This window comes from Lissotriton helveticus, chromosome 7 (genome assembly GCF_964261635.1).
Source record: "Lissotriton helveticus chromosome 7, aLisHel1.1, whole genome shotgun sequence".
NCBI classification, from domain to species: Eukaryota; Metazoa; Chordata; class Amphibia; order Caudata; family Salamandridae; genus Lissotriton; species Lissotriton helveticus.
The window spans coordinates 438,675,258-438,696,665 of NC_136068.1; the positions used below are offsets into that span (position 1 = coordinate 438,675,258).

The 21,408-nt window shown below is 45.3% G+C and overlaps 1 protein-coding gene across 1 annotated transcript in view; it reads left to right on the forward strand.

Annotated features, from left to right (window-relative positions):
• Nucleotides 1-21,408, forward strand: part of LOC144768567 (uncharacterized) — a 305,992-nt gene that overhangs the window by 64,922 nt on the left and 219,662 nt on the right. Inside the window, exon 2 of the mRNA XM_078652338.1 lies at nucleotides 6,106-6,217. Within this exon, the coding sequence (XP_078508464.1) occupies nucleotides 6,106-6,217 (112 nt within the window). The remainder of the gene's footprint in view (nucleotides 1-6,105; nucleotides 6,218-21,408) is intronic.

The window sequence follows — 21,408 nt, forward strand, 5'->3', positions numbered from 1 at the left end:
CCCCAAACTTAAACAGAAACCCTGATTGGCTAACACCTTCTCCTGTAAGAAGGGTAGAATACAAAGAGCCTGCCCCATACTCTGATGGATTTTTTAAAAGCACTCTGACATGGGACAGTTGGAATGCCCATGCGTACATCTGAAAGTCTGGGGCAGCAATTCCACCCTTTTCTCTACGCCTCCTCAACTTTTTCCAGGAGATCCTCGAGAGGCGCTTACTCCAAATAATGGAATTAATATCAGATTGTAATTTATTTATTAATGAGGGATCAAAGTATAACGGAATTGTGTTAAAAAGAAAAGAAATTTTAGGCAAAATAGACATTTTAATTAAATTAACCCTTCCTAAAAATGATGAAGGAAGTTGTGCCCATGACAGTAATAATTTACGGCATTCCTTAGCTACAGCTACAAAATTTATCTTGGCGATCTGATTGATCTCCTTAATGATGTTAATGCCCAGATATCTCAACTTATTTCCAGGACATACGGTGGTATCTGCTGGAACCTGATCTATGTTCCATATCATCATCTCCGTCTTATCAGGATTGATCTCGTACCCGGAAATTTCACCAAACTCAGAGGCCACCTTTAAGATTGCGGGAAGTGCAGTGTGTACCTCGATGTATACACCAGAATATCATCGGCGTATAAGGCCACCTTTCTCTCCCACCCCTTACACATGAACGGTATGATGTTAACATTCTCTCTTAAGCACTGGGCAAATGGTTCAATGTATAGATCGAACAGGAGCGGGGAGAGAGGGCAGCCCTACCTTGTACCTCTCGAGATGTTCAGAGGCTCTGATAGGGTGCCATTTACAAAAATACGGGCACTGGGGTTCTGATATAAAAGATAAATTGCCCGCCGTGTTTTTCCACCCACGTTGAATTCTGCCAAGGCCTCCGACAGGTAAACCCAGTTCACCCTGTCGAAGGCCTTGGTTGCGTCCAACGTGAGGACTGCTAAGGGGAGGGACTCCAGAGAGGCCATATCTATTGCCCCTATTAAATCATAAGTTAGCTCATATAACTGTCGTTCCTTCACGAATCCCTTCTGATCTAAGTGAAGAATATCAGGAGCCACCGTTGCGAGTCTTTTGGCAAGTATTGTGGTAAAGATTTTATAATCCACATTTAGGATTGATATGGGTCTATACGACCCACATGAAGTAGGTGACTTTCCGGGCTTTAGAATTAAAGTTATAGAAGCATTATCCCAAGATGGTGGAGGGCGAATACCGTCCTGTAAAATTTGATTAAATAAAATTGTCAAAAAGGGGGTTAGTTCTTGCTCTAATACTCTATATATTTCGGCTGGTAGACCGTCCGGTCCTGCCGCCTTTCCCTTTTTTGCGTTTTGAACGATTGACTTCTTAGCAGCAAGCTGCTCACCATTGGTACCGGTTGAAGAGAGGCAGTTCACGGACAGTTCTGGAAGTCTGGAGGGGGGTGCGAGTTTAGAGGGGCGAGAGCAGGTAGAGTCGGGACCCTCTGCTGTTGATTCCCACTGGAGGGTTAGTAACTGGAGCAAGAGACGAAGATCTCCTAGAGAATGATGGTGAAAAAGAACTCTCACCCCAGGTCACTATACAGCAACAAAGCGATATATTTGTTTCTGCTTGTTTGACACCAGGGGAAACCACTGTTGGCATCTCGGCAGCATCGTTGATGGCAATGTTCTACACTCTCTCCCGGGATATAAAGAGGGGCTTTGAGGAGTCCTCAGCTAATCAAGCAGAGATAAGGAGCTATTATGAGTCCCTAGATACCAAACTTGATGGCCTGGCGTCAAGAACAGGTGTATTGGAAGAGAACATGGGAGTGTTGTCACTCCATGTAGACAAAGTCGAGGAGGACATTGTGAAGCTAAAGAGAAGATCAAACCCTTCAGGACAGGATGGAGGTGTTGGAAAATAACGCCAGACGCAACAACATTAGAGTCCTTAATGTGCCTGAAGGAACTGAAGGTTCAGAAATCAAACCGTTCGTTATTCGGCTTCTGAAAGATTCACTTAGCCTGGATTGTTCAATGGAGGAGCTTGCCGTTGACATCGTAAGGGTACATAGAGAGCCGTTTAAACGTAACCCACAAAGGCCTAAACCACGTAAGATCCTGATTAATTTTCACACATATGCCCTCAAAGAACAAATTCTCAATCAAGCCCTTAAACAGAAATCCTTATCAGGGGAGGGGTTCTCCTTTCTTATAAGATCAGACCTGGCTAGGGTCACACTCAAGAGACAATGGGAGTTTGGTAGGCGCTTAGACGCCTTCAGGAAGGTGGGCGCAACAGCGAAGATAACATTTCCTGCCGCACTAAAAGTAATGTACAATAATAAAATGTTTAACATTCGAACAGTGCAGGCAGCAGTTGAGCTTTTGTTGGAACTGGGCAGCAGGGCCTCTTTGGTGTAGGGGATGGTCTCATGGAGATTAGAGTAAAATTAAGTTGAGATCTCTTCCCCCTTTTGTTTAAGATATTTAGATAAATGACAGATGCTTGGGGAAAGAAAGGGGAAAAAAAGGGGAGGAAAGGGAAAAAATGCACATACATACACAAATGAGAAACTACAATACATAAAAAAGAATTTTTTTTTCTCTTTTCTCTCATTTCTAGATGCACACAAATTGGGTTATAAGGGTATTTAAACTCAAGTGTTGGGTAGTAGGGTCAGGTTGGGTCCGGATGGGCTAGCGGGGGTCCGTAGGGGGGTGCCATCTACTGGATTTGATCCGGTTAGATACAGCTGGGGTTCTCCACAGGAGGGGGGGAGGTAATGGGCGGGGAGGATGGGTTGGCGGGGGGTTAAAAGCAAAAAATTTCCTAATTTGTCATTCCAATATGATTTTATATTATGAAGTTCAGTGGTTGCTTTATGATCTACAGCCGAGTTTGTCTTGGTTAGAATTGTATAACTGCATTCCTGGGTATCAGTCATTATTTGGTAAGAACTTGGTTGGTCCCTTTTTTATGGGTATGGCTAATCTAAAAATATTTTCCTGGAACATAAATGGCCTACGGACTAAACCTAGGGCTAGAAAATTGTTTCAGTATCTTCGAGATATAGATGCCCGGGTCATTCTGCTCCAGGAAACTCACTTGATTCAATCTGAGTTAGATATACTGGTAAAGAAAAATAGGTGGATTGACTTTGCGGTCTCCACCTCTCAATCCACGAATACTAGGGGAGTGTCCTTGATCTTTAAAAAACAACTAATGGCTAGATTGATAACCTCCATGGCGGACCCAGGTGGCAGATGGGTCATTGCATTATTAAATATCTTGGGGGGCCCAATTTACACTTGTGGGGTATTATGGTACGAACCTAGATGGCCAGCCTCCTACACTCTTATTTAAGTGAAGTACCTTGCATTAATCCAGACATCCCTTATGGTGGTTTTAGTTGTCTTCGACAACCATAGAAAGCAATCTAAGTGGTAGCTGAGTAGAGCAGCCTTCAGACTTAGTCCAGAATGAGTGTTAAGCAGTTTATTTTACCAGATCTAATCTTGTAGTGTAGGTTAAACGAAGAAGAACCATACAGTAGTTATAAAAATTCATATTTATAACACAACTCACTAACACATTGGTATATCTCCTGCCCGGCGATATCAACAGAAATACACAAACATACCTCAATTGTAAGAGGTAAGTAAGCAAAATACACAGTGGTCTCCAGGGGAAGACTAAACCATATACTAAGAAAGTGGATTTTGAACAGCGACCGAAGTCGGAACTTGGACCAGGAGTCTCAGAAGAGCAGGGGACACATGGAAACAGCCAAGGTAAGTACCCAGGAACTCTACAGAGGCTGTGTGCAGAGTGGAAACCCAGCCGTGTACTCAATAGAAGTCAAAGGGAAAGTTGCAGTTTTGAAGAAGGACCCTTCACAGTGGACCATTAAGAAATCCAGTGAAAGACAGAAGGTTGGAGAGTCTCCCCACCCGTGGATGCCCCAGGAACCAGGATACCTACCCCAGGGAAGACTGGTGCGAAGTGACGTCAGAAACCGACATAGACCACAATGGAGAACTTCAGTAAAGATGCTGCCTGCGAAGACCGTGCAAGAGTCCAGTGGAATCCAAGGGTGGATTCGTGCAAAGAAGAATCTGCAAGCAGAGGAGACCGTCTATGCCACTCTGAGTCGCGCATTCCCAGTCACACTTCTGCCCAGGCCCATAGCCTACAAGGGCTTCAGCCCCCCTCCTCCCCCGTCGTGTGTCTCAGCCCGGGCTGCTGCAGTGCAGCTCGAGCTGCTGTGTGCCCGGCTAGGTAGTGTCTGGAGTCTTATCTCCAGCACGCCCAAGTTTTTCACAGGTCTTTAAAGACCATTTGCATATTTATATGCCTTTGTAAACTAGTTACAGAGGCTTAGTATTTTTATGGTTCCAGTACCCCCTGGACCCCACTCTGCCTATTCCTTTCATTTGTATTTTACATTTACTGCTGTAGTATGAAAATGCATTTCATTGGGAGAGGAGAGCGGGATGGAAGGGAGTGGGTGAGAGGAAAGCGGCATGGGTAAACTGCTTAACTCTGCACACGACCGCCAGGGTTTTAAGGGACCCCTACTGCTTCCGGCCAGGTGAGCTTCTAATGTGGCAGCACGTATTCCTGTGGAGTGAAAGGTCCTTCACAAAGGTTGATAAAACATCTTTCTGATGTTACTTGCTGTATTTTGGTTAAAAACTGGTACTGATTAAATCTTTTCTCAGTGTTACTGTGTGTAATTCTTTTTTCGAAATAATGAAGCAATGCTATCCCAAAATATGCGGCATCACATAACATTATTTACATTTTCTTCTCCCACAATTCAGTCTAGCCCGTTGCGTAATTTGGTCCTCAATTCCAGTAGCCCTGCCTACAGGTTTAGAAATTTTTGTCAGGAGGGGGTCCTTACGCCTGAAAATGTTGACAGAGGTGTCTCTGCATCCAAACGTTTAACCCGTTCAGCGCGGCGCGAATTTTCGCGCTGTGCTGAACGTTCTGAAAAACGGGTGTGGTCATGACGGAACGGTTCCGTCATGAGCACAGCTCAACCGACGCTCATGACGGAACCGCTCCGTCATGAGCACCGAAGGGGTTAAAGGCCTCTGCCATAGAAAGTTTAGACCCCTGGTAAAATAATCTACAGAGAGGACACAAATACTCCTAAGACAAGCAGTACAGTGCATACTTGTTCTTCCACCCCACATCCCAAGAAAATTAATACCCATAATAGAGAAGGTAGACTTCACTAGTTTGACACTGTGGCAACCCTCCCTTGAAAATTATTATATTGATTATTCAAGACAGTCGCTGAGAATAAAAAGACAATGGGGAGCACTTACCTAGCAAGGAAGTAAATGCTGTAGACCGTCTCACTCACAGCTCTACATTGTAAGTCTCTAACCATTTAATGCACACCTATGTCTGTGCTCTGCCTTTTTGCTTGGTGGTCTTGAAAGTGAGGATGTCTCTAGTCTCTAGTCCTGCAAGGACTAAACATACTGCAGGGATACCAGAGCTGTAAAATGATGTAGAGCTACTCCAGTTTGCACCATACATCCTTGTTCTTAATCCTGGCCCAGAATCTTCAGTGTAGTCCAAGAACACCTTCTAAATTTTACAATTGCCAATACTGGACTTGATTTAATGAATTCAAACTTTGACCTTTATGAATAAAACATACCGGTCCGTCTTTGACTTACGTCACTAGTTGAATTTTTATTTTTCTCACTAGTAGAGCATATTTAATTTGAGATCATATCATGATATATTTATGCATGTACATTTACAAGACTATACATATCCAAACTGGCAGTATTACATATATTTACACAAAATTCTACACATCCTACTAACATACTAGTGAGAAAAATAAAAATTCAACTAGTGACGTAAGTCAAAGACGGACCGGTATGTTTTATTCATAAAGGTCAAGGTTTGAATTCATTAAATCAAGTCCAGTATTGGCGATTGTATTGTTCTTTTGTTGTATTTGGCTTAGCCTTACTGGGTTCAAAGCCAGAACCCTGTGGTGTTTTTTCTCCTTCTAAATTTTGTCACTAGTACAGCATCCTATTCTTTGACTCATCACAGTGATGTCATTTCCCTCATAGGTCTTATCACTGTGGCATCCAAGCTGGACCTGTCGCTCCTGGTGCCCCGCAAAAAGATCACTGTGATGCTGATGGGCAACCACTCCGCTGGCAAGAGCAGCTTCATTAACTGGTAAGCAGCTTCTTGTCCCTTGCTCCACATCCACTTTTCACCTTGAACGGGAATGCTTTCATAGTCTGTTTGGGGTAGGGGCAAGTTTCTGAACCAGGTTTGCCGGTCTCCCAGTTTCAGAGTAGTCATTTAACCACTTCTTTATAACTATAAGCTCAAGTAGTCGCATCATTCCCATGGACAACAGAGGGGGTAAAGTTTAGGAGCTAGTGTTGTGAATTCTGTCCCTGTAGGAGAGAGGCTATGTGTATAGTTGTTGAAATAGTCACAGCAAATAAAACTTTAATATAAATAATATAGGTTTTTTTTCTGAACTGAAACCGTTTACTCTTAGTTGATTAAGTACGAGTTCAATTTATGGTTGTTTTTGGAGTATCGATGAAGAACAAATCACAGCTAGACTTGAGCACAAGTGTGTATGGTTGGATGCACTGTCAGCACCATCATGCAGTTGCCAATAATATTTTTCAGGCTCAAGACTAGGAGCCTGATGAATGTATTTTGGCTAAAAAAGGAAGCAAATAATAGATTGAAGCAGGGAATGTCCAGTTGCACATATTCACATAATAGGTTCTTTTATAAGTTAGTGAAATGTGTAAATACTGACTCATGAATTTTCTTTTTTACGTTTTATGATTTTTTTTAATGCAAAATGGTTATCATTTTAACTTGATGTTTGCAGAATGATCTATGTAAATTGTTACAGTTTTTATTAACTATACAATAAACAAACTTTGACTACAGTAATACAGTGTAAACACTACAAATGGACACCCCACTAGTTTGGAAAAATAAGTAATCTTTACTAGACTTCACACAAGACCAAACAACAAATATCCACAATACTGTAATAAAAATGACTTTAAAATGGTAGAAAATAGCTTTGTTCAATGTAGATGGTAAATGCCACACTTTACTCTCAAAGTACCTGGAATGCATCACGCAATACAAACAAAAGGGTCGCAGGGAAGTTTATGCGCCGTTCCTTACACTCAGGGGAGTGGATGCGTCGGTTCCTTACTGCAGCCAGGGGAGGTGATGGGACGCTTCCTTGCTGTGTGGGGAGTTGATGCTTCGTTTCTTACTGCGGCCTGGTGACGACAAGGTGGCGCCTCGATGCAATGTGACGATCCGGTGCGACAAAATGGCGTCTTTGATGCGATGCGACCATGTGGATGCTATGCATGCGTGCCCAACGACCGTGAGGCGACTCGTTGAATTCTTGAGCCGCAACAGGCCATGTGACATAATTCTTCGGTGATGCAACGGCAACCCCTGCGGCAGCGACACACTACTCCAGTGGTGCGAAGTGCTACGTCGGTGATGCGACGGCGAACAGCTAAGGCGGCAACACACTTCGGCGATGCTACGGCAACTGCTGCTGCGACGGCGACACGCTTCTTCCTTGATGCGTTGCGCTTCCAGCTCCCAGCGACACGCAGACCACAGAGGACCCAAAACAACAGCAGGCACCTCTCTGCAGGCAGAATTCCCAGCAAGGAAATTCAGGGGGAGCTGTTGGTGAAGTCTTGGTGTCTCTGTGACTTCAGACAGGAGGCACTCTCCGTTTCAAGCCCTTGGAGATCAAGATGATAAAGTACACAAAGTTCCTTTTCCCTTTTCTTGGAAATGAATAACCACTGCAGGCCAACCCAGACAGCACTGGGGCAGTCTCCTCCTTCAGCTTCCTTGGTTTCTCTCCTTGACAAAGGTCCGTCTTGATTCCCGGAAGTGATCTAAAGTTCTGTGGTCTGAGCCCCAATATTTATACTGCAAAATCCTTTGTTCTCTGAAGGCAGAGAGTGTCTGTGTCTAGTCAAAACCAGTTCTGTCCTTACTAGTGCAACTTCCTGGCAGGAGGTGGAGACAGCATTGTTTGAGAGCAGACCTGGCCCAGGTAGCTGAAAGGAAATCTCCTCCCCCTACTCTCAATTCTATGAGAGCTCAGGTCAGTGAGAGTCAAGTCAAGTCAAGTCATAAAATTTATATAGCGCACTACATACCCAGAGGGTTTCAAGGCGCTTAGGAAGGGGAGGAGGATTATTTGTCAAATATCCACGTTTTAAGCTGCTTTCTGAACGCTGGGTGATTCTGGGTGAGGCGAAGGTAAGCGGGGAGTGAGTTCCATGTTTTGGCAGCCAGGTATGAGAAGGATCTGCCTCCCATGGTGGTCTTGTTGATGCGAGGTACAGTGGCGAAGGCTTGGTTGGAAGAGCGAAGTTGGCGGGAGGGGGTGTAGAAGGACAGTCGAGAGTTGAGGCAATCTGGTCCGATGTCGTAGAGTGATTTGTGTGCGTGGGTAAGCAGTCGGAAAGTAATCCTTTTATTGACGGGTAGCCAGTGGAGGTCTTTAAGGTGACCAGAGATGTGTTCGTTGCGTGGGATGTCTAGTATGAGCCTGGCTGAGGCGTTTTGGATTCGTTGGAGTTTCTTCTGGAGTTTTGCGGTAGTACCTGCGTAGAGGGTGTTTCCATAGTCCAGTCGGCTCGTGACTAGAGCGTGGGTGACTGTTTTCCTTGTTTCGGTGGGGATCCAGCGAAATGTTTTTCTGAGCATGCGAAGAATGTTAAAGCAGGAAGAGGATACGGCGCTGACTTGTCTGTTCATTGAGAGTGACGAATCCAGGATGACGCCAAGGTTCCGTGCATGGTCTGTCGGGATGGGTGCATTTCCGAGGGCTTCCGGCCACCAGGAGTCGTCCCATGCAGAGGGGGATGTACCTAAGATGAGGACTTCTGTTTTGTCTGAGTTCAGTTTCAGACGGCTTTGTTTCATCCATTCGGCGACTTCTTTCATTCCTTCGTGTAGGTTATTTTTGGCGGTGCTGGGGTCCTTGGTGAGAGATAGTATCAGTTGAGTGTCATCCGCGTAAGAGATGATGTTGAGGTTGTGTTGGCGGGCGATAGCCGCGAGGGGGCTCATGTATACGTTGAAGAGGGTGGGACTGAGTGAGGATCCTTGTGGTACGCCGCAGATGATTTCAGAGGCCTCGGACTTGAATGGTGGGAGGCGTACTCTCTGGGTTCTTCCGGTGAGGAACGAGGTGATCCATTCCAGTGCCTTTCCTTGGATTCCGATGTTTCTGAGGCGTTGTAACAGGGTGCTGTGGCAGACTGTGTCGAAGGCTGCAGAGAGGTCGAGGAGGATGAGGGCGACTGTGTCTCCATTGTCCAGTAGAGTTCGAATGTCGTCTGTTGCTGCGATGAGGGCGGTCTCAGTGCTGTGTTTGGTTCGGAAGCCAGATTGTGAGGGGTCGAGTGATTTGTTGGCTTCGAGGAAGGCGGCGAGCTGGTTGTTGACAGCTTTCTCGATGACTTTGGCCGGGAATGGAAGAAGCGAGATGGGGCGGTAGTTTTTGAGTTCGGTGGGGTCTGCTGTTGGTTTTTTCAGAAGGGCGGTGAGTTCAGCGTGTTTCCAGTCTTCTGGGAAGGTAGCGGAGTTGAAGGAGCAGTTGATGACGTCTCGGAGGTGCGGAGCTATGACGGAGTCTGCTTTGTTGAAGATGTGGTGAGGGCATGGGTCTGTGGGGGATCCAGAGTGGATGGAATTCATCAGGCGGATGGTGTCCTCAGTGGAGATTGGGTTCCAGGCGTTAAGGGTGTTAACGGGGGGAAGATGGTCAGCTGATGGTAGGGTGGGTTGGCTTCCGGGTTGGTTGTCAAAGCTGTTGTGGATGTCAGCAATCTTGTTGTGGAAAAAAGAGGCTAGGGAATCGCAGAGGGTTTGAGAGGGGGTGATGTCGTTGGAGTTGGCCGAGGGGTTGGAAAATTCCTTGACGATGTTGAAAAGTTCCTTGCTATTGTGGGCGTTGTTGTCAAGTCGATCCTTGAATGCTGTTTTCTTGGCTTTTCGGATCAGTTGGTGGTGAGTACGGATGGCGCTTTTGAAGGCGTCCTTGGTGCTGGTGGATGGGTCTTTTTTCCAGGCCTTTTCAAGGGATCGGCACAGTTTCTTGGACTTCTTGAGGTCATCGTTGAACCATGAGGCCTTCTTGATGCCAAGTTTGTGTTGACGTTTTTTCAGTGGTGCTAAGGTGTCGGCGGTGTTGGATAACCAAAGGGTGAGGTTGGAGGCGGCTTCGTTGGTGTTAGAAGAGAGGGCTGGGGAGGTTTGAAGGAGTGATGTGGAGATCTGCTCCGTGGTGATTTTGTTCCAGTTTCTTTGTAGAGTAGGTTGGAGGAGGATGATGGGTTTCGGCTTGTTGTAGGTGAAGTGAACGCAGCTGTGGTCAGTCCAGAGGAGATCCGTAGTGTGTCTGAAGGAGACATGGTTGCTGGAGGTGAAGATGGGGTCGAGTGTGTGACCTGCGATGTGGGTGGGGGAAGTGACTAGTTGTTTAAGTCCGAGGTTGTCTAAGAGGGTGGCGGTGTTGCGGTCGTTGATCTTCTCAAGGTGGAAGTTGAGGTCTCCCAGGAGGATGTAGTCTTTGGAGGGGAGCGCGTGTGGGGTGATGAAGTCCGTGATGTCTTCACTGAATTTTGCGCGGGGTCCTGGTGGTCTGTAGAGGAGGGTGCCTCTGAGTGTGGTCTTGGGGTCGATGTGGATCTGGAAGTGGAGGTGTTCAGAGTTGGCGAGGTTGGCGTCAGAGCTGGTTGAGATGCGGATTGATTTCTTATGGACGATAGCGATTCCTCCTCCTGTGTGGTCAGTGCGGTCCTTGCGTGTGATCTTATAGTCATCAGGGATAGCGATGGCGATGTCAGGGGCGGAGGAAGCGTTCATCCATGTTTCCGTTAGGAAGGCGACGTCAGGAGAGATGGTGTCTAGTAGGTTCCAAAGGTCAATGGCGTGCCTGTGGACCGAGCGGGTGTTGAGAAGGATGCATTGTAGGTGGTTGGGGTCAGGAATCTGTGTTGTGGTCGTACGGAGATGTTTTCGGTTCCGCTGAATCTGCAGTAGTAGCATGAGAAAGGTCCATGGGTGTGTCCAGGAGCGGCTTGGACGCAGGAGGGGGCGCGGCCGGGGTCAAGGGCTAGGAGGGAGGCGGCATCATAGGTAATGCGGGGGGGCTGGGGAGCGTGAGGGGCAGGGGGTCTGGCACTGGGCGCGGTCCTGGCGCGGACGGGCGTAGACGGGCTTACCTTTGGCGCACCTTCGGCGTGTACGTAGCGCGTGGACGCTGCGCGTTGGGACATCTGACATTAATGGACAGTGGAGGGGGCGGAGCGTGGGAGGGGCAGCAGGGAGGCGGTAGTGTGGCTGAGGGGCGGGCCTGGGGAGGTCAACAACAACAAAATGGAGGGTCCGAGTGGTAGGCAGACAGGGGTAACAATAGCAGAAATACAGCGAGTAAGCACAATCTGTCCTAAAGCGCTATGTTAATACAGCACAGTCTCACCAAAAGCGCTATGCAAATATAGCACAATCTGTCCTAAAGCGCTATGTTACTACAGCACAGTCTCACCAAAAGCGCTATGCAAATATAGCACAATCTGTCCTAAAGCGCTATGTTACTACAGCACAGTCTCACCAAAAGCGCTATGCAAATATAGCACAATCTGTCCTAAAGCGCTATGTTACTACAGCACAGTCTCACCAAAAGCGCTATGCAAATATATCACAATCTGACCAAAGGCGCTTTACAAATGCGGCAATAATGATTCCAAAAGCGCAGAGAGAGCCAGGTAATCAGCAGAGGCGCCAAAATACAAATGCAGCAGCAGTTTAGTTTTTAGTGCGTTACAGCGATACCAGGGATCGTCGCAGCTGAAGCACAGGAGGAGCGTGGAGGAGCGGCCGTACTGGAGCTGGTCCAGGTGGTCACAATCAGGCTGGGGGAGAGGAAGGCTCGATGAACGTGGGTGGGAGGGGCAGCAGGGAGGCGGTAGTGTGGCTGAGGGGCGGGCCTGGGGAGGTCAACAACAACAAAATGGAGGGTCCGAGTGGTAGGCAGACAGGGGTAACAATAGCAGAAATACAGCGAGTAAGCACAATCTGTCCTAAAGCGCTATGTTAATACAGCACAGTCTCACCAAAAGCGCTATGCAAATATAGCACAATCTGTCCTAAAGCGCTATGTTACTACAGCACAGTCTCACCAAAAGCGCTATGCAAATATAGCACAATCTGTCCTAAAGCGCTATGTTACTACAGCACAGTCTCACCAAAAGCGCTATGCAAATATAGCACAATCTGTCCTAAAGCGCTATGTTACTACAGCACAGTCTCACCAAAAGCGCTATGCAAATATATCACAATCTGACCAAAGGCGCTTTACAAATGCGGCAATAATGATTCCAAAAGCGCAGAGAGAGCCAGGTAATCAGCAGAGGCGCCAAAATACAAATGCAGCAGCAGTTTAGTTTTTAGTGCGTTACAGCGATACCAGGGATCGTCGCAGCTGAAGCACAGGAGGAGCGTGGAGGAGCGGCCGTACTGGAGCTGGTCCAGGTGGTCACAATCAGGCTGGGGGAGAGGAAGGCTCGATGAACGTGGGTGGGAGGGGCAGCAGGGAGGCGGTAGTGTGGCTGAGGGGCGGGCCTGGGGAGGTCAACAACAACAAAATGGAGGGTCCGAGTGGTAGGCAGACAGGGGTAACAATAGCAGAAATACAGCGAGTAAGCACAATCTGTCCTAAAGCGCTATGTTAATACAGCACAGTCTCACCAAAAGCGCTATGCAAATATAGCACAATCTGTCCTAAAGCGCTATGTTACTACAGCACAGTCTCACCAAAAGCGCTATGCAAATATAGCACAATCTGTCCTAAAGCGCTATGTTACTACAGCACAGTCTCACCAAAAGCGCTATGCAAATATAGCACAATCTGTCCTAAAGCGCTATGTTACTACAGCACAGTCTCACCAAAAGCGCTATGCAAATATATCACAATCTGACCAAAGGCGCTTTACAAATGCGGCAATAATGATTCCAAAAGCGCAGAGAGAGCCAGGTAATCAGCAGAGGCGCCAAAATACAAATGCAGCAGCAGTTTAGTTTTTAGTGCGTTACAGCGATACCAGGGATCGTCGCAGCTGAAGCACAGGAGGAGCGTGGAGGAGCGGCCGTACTGGAGCTGGTCCAGGTGGTCACCAGGAAATCTCCTCCCTCTACTCTTTATTCAGTGCAGGTCCTATTCAGCCCAGCCCTGACCCATCAGACTGCTGGAGCCAAAGCCCTCTCCAGCCCCCTGTCACTCACAAACTGGACATGGAATACACAACCCTAGCAAAGGCATGCTGGATGGTTAGGCAAGAAAATACCTACTTTATAAATGTGGTATTTTCAAACGCAGATTGTAAAAATCACCCACGCTAAAAGATGTTTTTTAACATTCTGAGTTCAGACATAGGAAAATAAAGTTTAGTATCTTGTTCCCTGTGTCAGTTGTGATTATAAGATGTTGGAATCATACTGCCCATTCTGGCCTATGGGAACAGATAGTCTTGCAATAGTGAAAAACAAAATTGGCTGTAATTCACTATTAGGACATGCCACACACATCCGGGCATGTCCTACCTTTTACATACAATGCACCGTGCTGTTGGGCCTACCTTAGGGGTGACTAATATGTAGAAAGGGAAGGTTTAGGGATGGCAAGTAGGTGCACTTGCCAAGTCGACATGGCAGTTCCAAACTGCACACAGACTCTGCAATGGCAGGCCTGAGCCACACTTTATAAGCTGCTTCTGGGGGTGACACGACCAGTGCTGCAAGCCCACCAGCAGCATTTTATTTACAGGCCCTGGGCACACATGGTACACTGTACTAGGGTCTGACAGGTAAATCAAATCAGCCAATCATGGAGTCACTAATCCAATCCAATACAACAATTTACAATAGGGAGCACTTTCCCTTTGGCACTGAATAGTAGGGGCAACGTGCCCAAAGCTTGTAGACCAGCAAAAACATAACAAAAGATAGGAGGCAACAGTGAAAAAATGGAAGGGAGACCCACGCTAATGGTGCCAGGTCTAACAGTAGACCACACCTTTTTATACATCAAATGATTCCCATCACTTAGACCCATCTCATGCAGTGCCTTGAGAGTCTAACTCAGTCAAATTTTGTTACATATGTCTCTCGGTTCCAAGGCATATATAATGGTATGCCTTAGAACAGTGTTTCCTAAACTGTGGTCCGTGGACCCCCAGGGGTCCGTGACACATTCCCAGGGGGGGGTCCGCAAGAAACAGTTTTAAAAGCACTTCAAAGTGCCTTGAATAATCTATAGTTTTCGGGCAACTATAAAAGTGTCAAGATAACATCCAGTGATTAATGTACCTGCTGGAGAGGGATGCTTGTTTTGTTCAGTAGCAGGTTTGACTCATCTCAGGTAGCACAGAGGGTTAATATGCCTGCTGCAAAGAATGTGTACCATGCATTTAAAAATAAAAACTGAAGTTTATGTGCATAGCTCAGTGTGTTACTGATTTTGTCACAGAGATTATTTTATTATAGTGCAGTTTGAGTTACAATCCTAATCTAGCACCTGAAGCTATGGCCTGCGATCAAACAGCTGCATGCAAACTGCATGGTACAAGTTAGTATGCTATCTTTTTTTACCCAGTCTTTCATAATCCTCATTTTGCCAAAAAGGTTTGTTTGGGTAGAATTAAACTGTTATAATTAAAGTCAAAGCTAACCCCTATATTACATTCTGTGTCAAGATTGTGTGCTTCTCCAGATCAACCACACTTAAAAAATGCTTACTAGTATGGATGACGTGAATCCTACACCTTGAAGTCCCCTTTGACTTATAGAACATAACATTTTCTATACACCGATTTACACACGTATGATTCATTGTCTCTGTACGTGTGTGATGTAAAGTGCTCTGACACCCTACACTTGTATGAGATGCTATAAAACAAATGAAATACATGTGGCAGAGGGGCTATTGAAAGAAGAGAGGCACTGTTGGAGAGTGATAGTGAGGGATTCACAAAAGAGCCCCACAAAGATTGTTGTATTGGTGCATAGTAAGGTCATCATTTACTATGCTTTAAAAGCAAATTCACTTCAATATATAATGACAAATGTTGCAGAATGCACCATTTTTCACCCAAATTTCCTTGGTGGGAGAGCCCCCCAAAGTTTGCTTTGCAGTGGCCAGGCTCACTCACTGCACTAAGTACTGGGACTGGTCTGACAACATTTGCCAGGGCGGCTTTAGGTTTCCAGTCTGGCCCTGGCAGGAGCCTCATACTGCGAAATAGAACCAAACATGGAAAAGTTAGTTGCCGAGATGAAGCACTAACCATCCCATTAAAAGATTTCGATTTTGATAATTTGAGTATTTGTTTGGTGTGCACAAGTGTGTATTTACTTTTTTCAAACTACTGTTTTAATGTTTGAAATTTAAATTGTACAAATTGGGGGTCCTTGGCTTCCAATAGTGACTCAATAGGGGTCCTCGGGAGTCAAAAGTTTGGAAACCACTGCCTTAGAATATGTCTGGAATGTTGCCTTTTGAATACCTGAAAATATTGTATAATGATCAGTTAGCCTCGCCTCATACTCCTCCTGCTCCCAACTTGATCTGTGAACTCAGCTACTCACTTTTCAACATATATTTGGCCCCGCTTGCCAACTACATATAAACCCACAGACTCTGTATCGTCTCTTACTCCGATCACAGACTGCTCATCCTCTTCCTCTCTGAAGACACCTCAACACCTAATTTCATTAACTTCATGTCCAAAATCGTAAAATGGATGAGAACCAACTGCTTGAAGTTCAACTGCTACAAAACAGAAGTGGTAATCTTCGGAAAGGACGCCCATCTCTGGTTGCCTGGTAGCCCTCGGAACTAGGATCGATAACAGTTTGTCAAACTCCGCTATAAACCTAAGGATCATGATCAACAATCCAATCTGAATGTCCAGCAAGGTCAACTCTGTCGCCTCATTCTGCAGCAACACCATCAAAGTCCTCTGAAAATTATTATGATGGCTCGCGTTCAAACTCGAAGAACCGTCACTGAAGCTCTGGTCACCAGCAAACTGGATTTTAGGAACTCCCTCTATGTCTGCATCCCCTCCCAAGATCCTCCAGATGATTCAGAACGCAACAGCCAGACTCCCTCTCAAACTCAACTCCCCACTCAAATATCCAAAGACTTCATAGATCTCCATTTTCAATAAAAACACACCTAAAGCATGAAGTGGTAGCACTCTTTTGCAATCGGCAGATTTTCCATTGAAATTGCCACAAAATGTCCCACTGACATCCAGTTTTACTGATGGAACTATTTGGTGCACGAACAATGTTCAGAAATAGTTTTTGCTAATATGTGTTATTTGCACATCACCGAGTGTTCTGATTTTGTTTTGCTCCTATTTAGATCTTTGTTTGCATCACACTTCTGAATTACTAAAAACGATGTGCTACTGTAATTCCTGATCTATTTTGAAATATTTGTACTATTAATTCACAAGCTGTTAAAATGTTGTATGCTAGAAAAAAAACTGACCTCCTCCAGCCTTTTGTTTAACGATTGTCAAATCACTTGATAAAAACCTCTAATTGTAATAAGAGAAAGAAAGGTAAACACCATGTTACAGGAGATCAGCAGTAATTAGTAAAAAGACAAACTGACATTTGACCTCGGTCCTTGAACAGACGGCAAATGTGTCAAGAAACCAGATTTAAAGGAGTTTTAATTGTTCTTTCACTTTCTAAATAAACTGAACACCTGCTCCTTTCCAATTTAAGTTCAGTCACCAGAATGGAGGAGTAGGTCTTCTAGATAGCTCGACCGTATAAAATCTGACTTGCCATAGTGAGTGGGTGAGGAGATTTTTCGAAGCCGGTTTTCCTACTTGGCTCTTAAAGCCAGGAACAGCCTCCCTTCTTCACATTAGAGCTTGCCAGCTCGATCTTTGAATGCTGCTAGAAACAGAAAACCTGGCTCTCAATAGGGCCCCAGTTAGGGCAGTTCTGACCTTCTTATGGCCCCAAGATGCCCTATTGGGTGACCTAGCTCATCGTACAAGTACACACAACATAAGTCTGTGGAAGTCCATCTATGCTTTTACAGATTGGATGTCCTCCTACTATGAAAATGCAACATTCCAAAACTGTTTTTTTCAATTTACTCATTTGGAGTCACTTCAGTCTAGACCTTCACGTTGTAATGCTCCCACTTGTGCTCCCCACTCCATATTCCTTTACTAATCGATCCTCTCCCCTAAACACACTATAACAGTTCCTCTTCAATTTCCAAGCTTATTTGGTTCTGACACGCTTTCCAGTTGATTCTTTTGAGAAGATGCATGCCTTTGTCTGATCCTCATTTCAAGATCTGGCAATCTCCCTAATGTAGGTAGAGTACGATCCTCTTCCAGGGCTCCATCTACCAAGTCTGGTATTCTCTTCGGGCACATATGATACTCAAGCTCATATCTCCTGTTTGTCATTTCCACTGGCTCCTCCTGCAATACAGAATTCAATACCATCTCTGCTCAAGTACCTGAAAAGCATTTGTCTACTCCACTTCGGTATTTGTCATAAAAGATCCCTTTTACCGGAAACCTTAGACTAGAGTCTGCAGCAGAAACTGTTCCTATCCACGTTCTCATTAAAATTGTGGTTGCTGCAAAAATGCGCATGTGTTTTTTTTTTTTTTTTTTACCTGTCTGGCCATTGTTTATTGTACGGCTCATTGTATGGGTATAGCTCTTCTCAGTAGTTTCTATTTATACTAGTTTACATTAAAAACAATGTTGCCTGCTATTATTTTGCCCTCCAAACTTAATTTTTTATGCATTTCGTACAGAACTCCTGTATTTTCAAGATATTGGTTAGGCTGAGTTAATTTTCAAAGTATAAATCTTTTAGAAGCTTCACTTTAAGTTGTGACCAGTACTAGGCATCTGGCTGTGTAGAAACAGGAAGGCTTGCAGTATTGTGTTTTTAGCAGGACTGGGCAGCTGTCAACCGGTTGGAGCGCTTCCCTCCATCTAGGAATACATGTTATGGTTGTAGCACATCCTCCGTGTTAGCTGTTCTCTAAATTCCAATAATGTTTAATTTTTACGTGTAAATCGTTTTAAGTTTTAACATCGGGCCTTCAAAAAGTTAACAAAATAATAGTAAATAGCTGAACAGTTGTAATTCACAGACTGGGTTTACAGTAAGCCTTGACAAGTCTAACGCAGTGTAAATCTGACCACAACACTTTCTCCATCCCCCAAAACAAACCCTCCCTCCAGTCTTCAGCTTTAGTAGCTGGAACCCTCCTACCAATTGAAAGCCCTGTGGTGGTATAGCTGAACAGTCTCCAGTACGCACAGCTACAAAAAGAAGTGCATTGGAAGAATTTTGTATCCCCACTCAATGAAAAATACCCAAGGCCGTCCCAGCAGGGATAAAATGCAGGCACCCCATCACACAGTGTACTATATACAGACTTCCATTTTGCCTAATAAGTGAGGTGAGTACCATTCATGTTACTAATCAAGTGTTCCTTCGCTAAAATAGACAAGGCTCTATGATGCCACTAATTCAACCAGGCTGTATTTTTCCAGTTAAAAGCAATGTTCAGTTTTGCGGCTCTTAAGCTTTGCAGTATTATGTGTACTCTTGTTTCTGCAGTGCCTGAAAGAAGACTTGAAGCCCCGCCCATCAATCCCATTGGCTGGCGTCATCCTTTATGCAAAACGCTGGCCTCCGATTGAAAGTGAGGCTTTTTTGTTACCGCCCTGTCCCTAAGAAATACATTGCCCCCCCCTCCCTTACTTCCAGAGAGTTTACAGAGTCCACGTTCTACTTCAGCCGGACTCCAAGACTCTTACGGTGACCGTCTTTGACCTCGCCCACTCCCAGCCATGCAAAACAAACGGAGTAGCCGCTTACGCAAGTAGTGGAAGTGCTTCGAGGCCTCCCCGGGATGAGGTGCTATGACGGCGCTACAATTTATTTATTTATGCATTTTTATATAGCGGGGACTTTACCCGAAGGTGTCAGAGCGCTTCACAAAAGGAACAGAAATGAAACATAATGAGAAACATTGCAAAAGAACAGATTACAAAAGCATACGTTACGTTACATAAGGTAATAGTGACATTTGTGAGCAAACAAAATACATGAGGTAGTAAAAATTGTAAGCAACCAAAAATACATGAGGTAGTAAAGGTAATAGTGACAATTGTGAGCAAACAAAATACATGAGTTAGTAAAAATTGTGAGCAGCCAAAAATACATGAGGTAGTAAAAAGTGCACAGGAGGAAAAAGTGACAAGTGTGCAGTTACAAGAGAAAACAAAGTATCATTTGAGGTATAATACTGCAAAAGGTGCTAGACACTCAGGCACAAGAACAAGCGTTATGTAGGCAAAGGTGGCACTTGTGCCAGTATCAAAGGTAAAAACATGTGAGAGGTAGCAAACCGTGTGTTAAAAGGGCAAAGTGGTGTGTGCATGTTACACAAGGGCACCAAACACAAGTACATGGAAAATACTCCAAAGAGGCAGACACTCCAACCCCAGGAATACCCTGGGAAGGCACTTCCATGGTCGTGGAAATTATCAGTAGTGGGAAGTCTTCCTCCAAATAACAAGAGGACGTGAATTACTTTTGGAGGTGTCTCTGGAGGAGGAGAACTTTGAGGTCCCTTTTGAAGGCCTGGGAGGAGGCGGTGGTCCGGAGCTGAGGCGGAAGGGTGTTCCAGATTCTCACTGCGTTGCCTGAAAAGGATTGGGCCATTGTTCTCTCCTTCTTGAAAGTGGGAGGTTCAAGTAGAAGATTCTCCGCATTGCGTGAGGGTCTAGAGCCTCCAGAGAGTTTCAGTTTATTCGCCAGGTAGCGAGGAGAGGAGGAGTGCAAGGCTTTGTGGGTGATACAAGCGGTCTTGTAGATAGCTCTAGCCTCGAAGGGAAGCCAGCGAAGGGTGGATAACATTTGTGTGATGTGATCGCTTCTTTTGGCCCCATAAATGAAGCGAGCTGCTGAATGGAAAACAGACTTAAGTGGGGACAGGTGAGATTTGGGGAGGCCAGTAAGAAGAGAATTGCAGTAGTCTAGTCTGGAGAGGACCAGCGATTGCACCAGGGTTATAAGGTCCTGCTCCGGGAAGAAGCGTTGGATTCCCCAAAGAAGGCGCAGTTGGTAACGAGCAGATTTTGCAATAGAATTGATGTGGGGAGTTTGAGTTTTTTGTCTAGAATGACTCCAAGGGATTTTGCGCTGTCGACAATGATGGGTTTATTGTTTAGTAGATTCATCTGATCCATCCATGATTGAACCGGGGGGGAGAGAGTGAGGAGGAGAAGAGGAGGAATTCAGTTTTGGAGGGATTCAGAATCAGTTGATGAGTTGACATCCAGTTTTGGATGGAGTCCAGAGTAGAGCTTAGGAAGGAGAGATCATGAGTGGAGGCAACCTTGAGGTAGAGTTGAGTGTCGTCTGCATAGAGATGATAGTGAATCCCGGATTTGCTTAGGAGGTTTCCCAGTGGTTCCAAGTAGAGATTGAACAATGTGGGTGCAAGTATAGAGCCTTGACGCTTTAATAATACAATTAAACAGCCTCCTGGTGCATAAACTGTATTCCAGTCACCAGGGGAAAGCCATTGGAATCACCAGTCTGCTGCCGCAAAATGTTCCCGTTAATCCTGGATTATCCACACTTTGTACATAATCAACCACCTGCTGCAAAATTTAAAGAGTTAATAAAAAATGGTTTTCAGCTCAAAAGAGATCAGAAACTTTCTTTCTTTTTTAAATTGCCACACGTGGAACTACGGAATGGCAGACCCCCTATAAAGATTGCTGTGTGTGGAACTGGTACTAATGAGACATAAGCTTTGCTCAGACATTATTAATGTATGTAGACATGGCAATCATTTAGTAAACTCTGCTGCATAATTCGGTCATCCATTGCCACATAGTTCCAGTGGCCCTGCACATAACGCAAAGAGCACCAGTACCTGGTAAGTGCCTTAAATCACCTCATACCTTACAGTCACGCAGCACCTGGTAAGATTGCTAAGCCATCGCTTATAATGTGCACTGGAACAGCATCCAGTCAGTGAGTATGTGAAACTACAGCATTGTGCATAACCTATACGGCCAAGGCACCCAGTAAGTGTGTTAAATTATAGCATACTGCGCAACACACACTGCCACGGCACCTAGAATGAGTGGTTAAGTACAGTATACTTCATAACGCACATTGCCACAGGACCATAAAAGTGTGTTAAACTACAGCATACTGCACACGGCCACAGTACCTGATATGTGTGTTAAACT